The sequence below is a fragment of the Tiliqua scincoides genome, chromosome 5, assembly GCF_035046505.1.
Source record: "Tiliqua scincoides isolate rTilSci1 chromosome 5, rTilSci1.hap2, whole genome shotgun sequence".
Classification (NCBI taxonomy): Eukaryota; Metazoa; Chordata; class Lepidosauria; order Squamata; family Scincidae; genus Tiliqua; species Tiliqua scincoides.
In genome coordinates, this window is record NC_089825.1 from 120,176,888 (window position 1) to 120,184,940 (window position 8,053).

An 8,053-nucleotide genomic window follows, 5' to 3' on the forward strand; every position below is an offset into this window, starting at 1 on the left:
ACCCCTGAGTTGGCTTGGCCTGGCCTGGCCTAGCCTAGGGTTTGATCACCTCTGGCCTGACTGTGGCAGCCTACTGTGGCAGCCTTTGACACTGCTCCCCACTACCACCCAGTAAGCTAGTGCCTAGGCAGACATTCACCAGGGGATGCTGGGGAAGCTGCAGCAGACAGTCTTCCTCTCTCCCCCCCCCCATTATCATCTGACAAATCCCAGTGTCTTGCCCCCTGGTAGCGCATCAGGGAACTGTTAGCCAGTATCAGGGAGTGGAAGAGGGATATCTGCTGCTGCTGACGGGTTCCTCCTGTCTCCAGGAGGCAGTGGGGCAGAGTGGCAGCAGCGGGCCAACCTCCTCTTCTCCCAGTGCCAAGTTCTAGATGGTTCTCCTCTCAATGCAGCAGCAGGAGGCAGAAGAGCTTCTGGAAAGTGTAAAATAGCAATGGGGGAGAAAGGGGACGGTCTGCCTCCTGGCTAAAAGTCCTCCTTCACTGCTGCTGCTATTCAGATCTCAGAATGAAGGTGCACTCCGGTCCTTCTCCTGCCTGGTTCATGGAATCCTGGATGGCTTGCCTTACAGTGCAGCATCGGGAAGAAAGCATCGGGAAGGCTTCTGAAAACTGTAAAATGGTAATGGGAGAGGGAGAACAAGGATGGACTGAGAGTCCACCTTCACTGCCAGTGCTACTACTGACTGTGGGTAGCAGCAAGAAGGAGAGGTCCCTCTGCTGCCTGGTTCATGGAGTCTTGTGGTGGGAGAGCATATACACTTGCTGAAGTGTGGGGAAGCATACCAGTGGAAGACCTTGGAGGGCCGTGGCCCCAGGACCCACCAAAAGCTGGAGCTGCTGCTGATGGCACAGAGGCTTAGGTTCAGGGCCAGACAGAACACAGACCAAAACCACATCAGGGGCTACATGAGGCTGGAGGTCACTGGGCCAAGGGGAAGAAGACAGAATTGGAGGTGGGATTTGGGCTACCCAATGACCCCTTTGCAGGACTGAATAGCGAGCCTTCAGATGAGACCATTTCTGTCTGCACAGAATTCCTGCTGCAGAACCCAAACAGGGTCTACAAAGACCAAACCGTGAAGTGCCGGGCACATGAGGCCAGGCACGTTTGCTTCTGTGACATCCCTTTCCCTGGTCTTGGAGGCTCCAAGGAAGATTCTCAGCTGACAGAACCAAGTCACTCAGGGGGGCTCATCAAAGTGGCCTCCTTCTTCTTTTCCTTTTCCTTCTTCAAGCTGTATACGGCCTCGGCTGCAATCAGCAGTGCGGTCAACAGGACCAGGATGGCTACTACCAGACGGATGCTGACCTCCACAATTGGCAGTGCTAAAAAAGGGAGAGGGGGGCAACGTCACTCACGTCACGTCACTTTCCATGTAGCAACTCGAGGTTGCTACAAACTCCTCCTTTTCCTGCATTCATTTTTCTACATCAATACCCAGAAAGATTTCAGGGCTGTTTCCACCTTTCTAGCTCTCATTTGATCAGCTCTCTCAGTGGAACAGTACAGTAGTTCATTGCAATGTTCGCCACGGCCTAGCTGGTCTTAGAGACACATGCCACAGTGAAAACGTCAGTGGATGCTGGGAAGACCACTATGGCGGCAACTACCACAAAATATTGGGACTGGGCCGAAAAAGGTGAGGATGGAGGGGGGAATTTTGGAGATTCCCTGGTTCCTTCCCAGTGACCAGATTTCAAAGCTTCAGAGAGGAAAGTCTTCAGAGAGGAGTTTTCAGCTCAATCTTACGCACCATCCAATCCCTGTAGGCGGAGATGTAGCTAGGTCATTTGATACCTGGGCCCATACATTTTTCTCAGCCCCCCTCCCATACAACAGTGTCGGGGTTCCCCTCCTCCCACAAGTCCCCAACTTACCCAGGGAGAAGGCTTCTGGGCCAGAGGATCAGGGAGGAAGCCGGTGGAACATGGGGCCATCTCCCCATAGGCTGCCTGGGCACCCCTGTGGGCGGCAAGGCACAGCAGAGGAACACTGCATGCCGAACCCCCCGCTTCGCCCCCTGCCTTGGAGGAGGGAGGGGGAGACAGGACGCAGGCCATTTGGCTGCTGGGCAACCGCCCCTCCCCCGCCTTGCGGGAAAAGGGGAACACTCCCTCGCCCAACCAGCCTTGCCGGGCAGGGCACCTGGCTGTGACATCAGGAGCCCACAGCTGGACCTCCCCGAGTCGTCTGCAGGGCTCCAGGACCCAGGTGGGCAGGGCCAGCCCACCCCCCAAAGGCAGAGACCAGAGCAGAGGCAGCAGCCTTCCCAGCCCTCTCAGGAACAACCCAGGCAGCTCCAGGCGAGAGGAGGTGGGAGGGAAACAGAGAGAGGAAGGGGAGGAGTTGTGGTAATCCCAGGGGAGGGCAGTCCCAGAGACACGCCCTTTTGGTACCATCCCTGAGAGGGAAGGGGCGGGGTCAAAGGGGAGGGTCTGCCCTACATAAACCTGGAGGCCAGGGCTGACAAGGCAGTTGGGAAGGGGAGGGGCCAAAGGGGAGGGGTCTGCCCTACATAAACCTGGAGGCCAGGGCTGACAAGGCAGTTGGGAGTCAGAAGAGCAGGCAGGAGGATCTGCTGACAGCAGCCCCTGCTCCTGACTGGCAAATGCTGCCAACCCAAAGAGGGGGAACCGGGTGACCCAACCCCCCCTTCTTCGGGTGAACTGTTCTGAGGCCTCCACAAGGGGGTCCCCCGGGCCCTCCCCTCCCCCCACAGGGAGGCCTCACAAATAGTAATAACAGTCATATCATGAAATGAACAATAACAACGGCCAGAAAAATAAATGCAGTGAACCTTTCCCCACAGGCAGGGGGTGAAGTCAGTGCCCTCCCCTGCATGTAGTACTCCGTGACATACTGTCCCTGCACCTGGAGGTTCAATGTAGCCTTCATGGGTTAATAACCACTGATAGACCCATAGTCCACCATGAATGTTTAGAACCTACTTTTAAAGTCATCTAAGCCAGAGACCAACAACAACCAAACTTCCTACCCCCTAAATAACTTTCAAACCCCTCCCCTATTCAACAAGCTGCAGGAACTCTGTGTGACCTGAAAAACTCTGCAATCAAACCAAACCCATGAGAACATTTTTTTTCCTGCAATGATTATAAACTTTACATAGTTAGACTTCCATGGAGTTATTCTAACTCCCTCCTCCTATTCCTATTCCCCACTCTACCAGAATTCACAATTCACTTAATAACCCCCTAATAGTAATCCTTCCACCCATTGTCCCCATTCATCTCCCTCCTTCCAACATAAGAAACTTTTCACCACCACTACCACCAGTATTAAACCCCCCACGTCTCCCTCTCCATGATTCCACCCCCACCAGGTTCTGTGCCAGGTCCACAATAAAATTCATCTAAGCCAACAACCTACCACTGGTGGCATCCCTAGGGTGGTTGTCACCCATGCAGTGAATGCCATTATTCACCCTATCAGGTGGCTGAATGCGGTATAGTGTCTATACCAATGCATTCTGGGGCAACAATGGAGGAGCAAGAAACCCGGAAGTGGGTCTTAAAAGCTATTCTTCCACTGATTTAGAATCCACTGGAACGGAATCCCAGTGGATTCCGAGGCATGACTTGTATGGTGGTATTATCAGAGGTGTTTGAAAATGGTAAATGCAAAACAAAGCGAAATAACATGAAATCCAAATCATAAAACAGTATTTGAGAATAAAGCGAAATAACACCAGTTTTGCTGCTTCTTTTCTCCTTAGTTTTTCTTGCTTTAAACCTGTCGCACAGCGTCTCTGCATTACTCCGAGGACTGGCACTGGTGTGCCTGGACCGCAGCTTCTGGTTAAGGCAAGAGATGGCCGGCGGAGGATTCTTCACCTCTCTGCCTGGAACACCTCTCCTGCCGAGAGATGCTTCCTCGCCCAGCCGCCAGCAGATCTGTCTCACCCCACCAGGAACAACGGAGTCTTTGGCCCCGACAAGTTCTGCTTGCAAACTGTTTTTTAATGGCTATTTTTGTCACATGCACACTCTGCCTGCCCTGCCAGCAATTTTTTTTTCTCCAAACATGAGCTGTTCTATAGCCTTTGACCAAGGGAGCTTATCTGCCATGTTCTGTGGCTTTTCACCATTCTGTGTGGGGGTTGCAGGCAGCCTAGCCTCGACCCATTCTAGCCTTAACCTATTCTTTACCAGCAGACTGCAAACTACCACTTTGTGGTCAAAGAATTCTGGGCTGGCCAGGTAAAACTGCCTACTGGTACATGCTATGGATTCCCTCTTGTAAATATTGAACTAGGCCTCTGATCTGCACCTGGTGTGAATGTTCTAGATTTGTAAGCTCCATGAGGCAGGGGCCAGGCCTCTCATACTTTGTGGCACGCCGTTCACGTAGAGGGAACTGTTTGATTAAAAATAGCCTCCTGTTTTACATTGCAGGGATCAACTTCTAAGTTTCCAGATTTTCCACATTTTTAATCATTCTAGGAGTTTTGGAATGCCTGTGGGCTGCACCTACTTTCACTATTCCCTTGCTAGTGCATGTATACTCTCTCTGAACACTTTAACAGCAAGTTAAATTTAAGGAAAAAATGATAACTTGGAATAAAACACATAACACCGCTTTTTGCCTTTTCAGTTTTTTTATTTACTGAAATTTGCAGGAAAATAACACCATTTTCAAACACCTCTAGGTATTCTTCCTAAGTACCAAGGTTTCCACAATTTTAACCATTACTGGTGTCACCCCTCCACCCCCTGAGGGTGTCATCCAGTGCAGTCCACCCTTCCTGCCCCTCTCTAGCTACACCACTGTCTGTAGACTCCTTTCAAGGTGTTTGGGCTGAGCAGTCACCAGCTCTATAGGTGACCTTTCCCACATGCAAGCTGCTACTCTAGCCAGTTTTGGATGCACGTATGCCTGCCAAGCCAGCCTCCTCACCTCTCACATTCAGCTGCACAGGCTCACTTGGCTCTGACCAGACGAAGGGATTGTCTCTGTGGTGATATCGACAGGTGTAGTTCCCTTCATCCTCCAACCTCACTCGGGCCAAAGAGAACCTGGTTGTGTTTTCCGTTGATTCGGACAACCAGAATGCTGTTGAGATGCTTGGTTGCTGCAAAGAGCAGTTCAGCCAGGCCTCTGGCCCCCGGCACTCAATGGTGACACTCCGGCCCAGAGCAGGGAACTTCTGGGATCTCAGCTCAATGGTGGGCTTGGGAAGGCTGGAATCTAGGGGGAAAAAACCAAACACAAACACACACACACAGAGTGAAGACTTGGGCTTGGGATCTCTCTTGTTTGCTCTTTGGACTACATATCCTGCGGACGAGATTCAGGAACTAATTTCCTGCCCAGCAAATCCCCCTCTGAGACTGAGACGTGTCCAGGCTGAGGCAAGATACTTCCCTGCAAGAAAACATTCAGTCCTGGCTCCTTTCCAGGCCTGCCCCTCATTCCAGTAGCCAAAATTTAATAATTTGCTTTTCTTTCTGTTCACTTTGATTTTTTTAAATCGGTAATAAATGGAGGAGGTGGAATCCAGAGAGCAGTTCTCCTTGTCTAGGCTCCTGCTGCCCTTTTGCACCTCCAGCAGTCTCGGTGGACTGGTGAAGCAGAGAGAGCTGGCCAATAGGAAGAGCTTCTATTTTGTATTTCGCACTGAGGCCTTTTGGGTGGAAGTTTAAGGGAGGAAAAATAAGCAAACAGACGCCTAGCCAAACCCCCCCCCCCCTGCCACCAATGCAGTCGGGTCACTGGAGTGCACACTGCATCCTGTGGGGGGAGGGACAGTCCTGGAGCTCTCCTCCATGTAAGGGACCATTTGTTCCCTTGCCCGGGGATAAGCCTCTGCTGACCTGATGGATCTACTCCAGCTTGCAAGTCAAACTCGCAACTTGGACCCAGGTAGGTGAACTGAAACCCAGAACGGGGCTAGGATATTGGTGGAGCTGCTGCTGCTGTTGTTATTCTCCGCCTTCCCATGCTTGACAACCCCAGTCCACCCACTGCCCGTCCTCCCACCCATTTACTAGCACAGGGGCTCCCATGAAGGCCACTGCTCACTGTCTGCAGCAACAAGTGCCATAAATGCTGCTGGCGTTTTGCAAGTGCCATAAATGCGCTGCACCACTGGAGCGCAAGTTCAACTGGTGCAGCAGACCAATCAGATTGGGCTGAAAAACATTGAAAGGAATACATGTAGGCATCACCAAGACTAATGGGCAGAGGTGTTTGTTTCTGGTGACTAAGATAGATTTACAGCCTAGTCTTACTGAACACAATGGGCTGGCTTCTGAGTAAAATAAATAATACCATGTTCCAACACTTCTACTAATGGGGCTTCCTAAAGAGGTTTATATAACACTGAGTGATTATTTGTTCAGGGTGGGCAATGAAGCTGGGTATAAATACCAATGTGCATGAATAAAACCCCATGAATAAAACCCCAGATTGGAGTGAACGTGTGATTGCAAACTCCACAGGGGTTCAAACTCATGAATGTGAGTCAGTGATATTTGTCCCATGGAATAACTGCACATTCCATCTGAGTCTAAGATTTGGAAGATAACAGGAGGGAGAGGGTGGGAGTGCCAAGCCTGGCTCCTTACCAGTCAGATTGAGCTCCAGGCGATCACTTAACTCTGACAACACAAATCGATTTCTTTTGCGGCGATATTCACAGGTGTATATTCCTCCGTCCTCCACTTTCAGCGAGGTAAAAGTAAACACGGCCGTGTCAGTATCGTTACCGGTTTCAGTCATCCGTATCGGGTTACCGAATCGATGCAAGGTGAAATTCAGATCCTTCTCCATCCCTTTGCATGAAATAGTTGCATTTTCCCTTACAGAAGGCATCTTGGGCCCTTTAATTGAGGGTTTCCAAAGGCCAGGCTCTGTAAAATGTAAATCACCACAAGGAAGTCATGGAGTCCTAGTGCTTCATTTACGTCACCATAATAGATCGTAGGTGTTTATCCTGATGTTTGTTCTGCTACATACTTAAATGCGCTTTCCCCACTAGGTTTGCATGGTAAGATCTTTGAAGATGTGTTCTCTTTAGTTCTCCCTTTTTTTCCACTTGCACACTACGAATTAAAGGAAATGGGGAAAAGGGAAAGAGAAAATTACAGCAAACTGGCTGAAAATCCCTGCACTTGGTTGGATGAACCCAAAAGAGAGCTTGACCAAACTGGGTGTAATAACAAGTAATGCCCAACAGGGGGAACCAAGTAACTACTTAAGAGCAAAGCACACAAAACCCTAACAAGTCGCTGCACTCATGAACAATTGCAGACCTTGCCCCAGTGCCACCTGGAAGTACTGTTTAAGGGCCCTCCAGAGGCCTCAGAAGGCTTTCTGAGGTCCAGGGGTTGCCATGCGAGATCTTCCTGGCCCTCAGAAGGGCTCTGGAGGATGAGTAGCAGTGGCAGCAACGGGTGCCGTGGTGGCACGATAGGCAGTGGCAGATGCAGCTGTGACTCCCCCCACAGGCCTGGCGCCCCAGAGTTTTTGCCCCCCCAACCTCCCCCCAGGACCACCAGTGCCCATGAAGTCTGCTGGCTTCCTTGGAATGAAAAGAGGTGTTGCAGCCCCCCCAAGCAGTGGCATCGCTAAGGGGAGGCAGCAGGCCGCACCAATGATGTGCACGGGGGAGAGGGTGACACCTTGCTATTTTTGAATAATACCATCATGCTATAATTCATTGGATGCGTAATTTCATGCAGAGTGCATTGAAACAAACTGTGTTGAAATATCTCTCTTCTATCAAAAGTTATAGCAAAAAAACTAGTGGGGGTGGGGCAGTGGCACATTACCACGCTCACTGCCTGGTGCATTGCCCCACCCACTGTATAGGAGAAGGTCCATCCTGGGGTGATGCACTGGCCTCCTGCTCTGGGTGAGACAAACCCTAGTGACGCCACTGTGCTGGGCTCAACGAGCCTTTGCCCTGCTCCAGCGAGGCTTTTCTTATCTTCTTGCCTCATCTTTGATCTGTAAATTGAAGGGGCTCCAGCTCATCTTCATTTTATCTGTATTCAGTGCACAGCATTTTCTACCTTGTGTGTGTAAA

The 8,053-nt window shown here is 50.8% G+C and overlaps 1 protein-coding gene across 1 annotated transcript; it reads right to left on the reverse strand.

Annotated features, from left to right (window-relative positions):
- Positions 1-1,182: 1,182 nt before the first annotated feature.
- On the reverse strand, positions 1,183-6,795 carry LOC136653453 (T-cell-interacting, activating receptor on myeloid cells protein 1-like). Its single transcript, XM_066630349.1, has 3 exons — positions 6,591-6,795; positions 4,921-5,211; positions 1,183-1,331 (listed from the first exon to the last, which is right to left on the reverse strand). The coding sequence occupies exons 1-3, from the start codon at positions 6,793-6,795 to the stop codon at positions 1,183-1,185; spliced, it is 645 nt and encodes a 214-aa protein (XP_066486446.1).
- Positions 6,796-8,053: the final 1,258 nt, after the last annotated feature.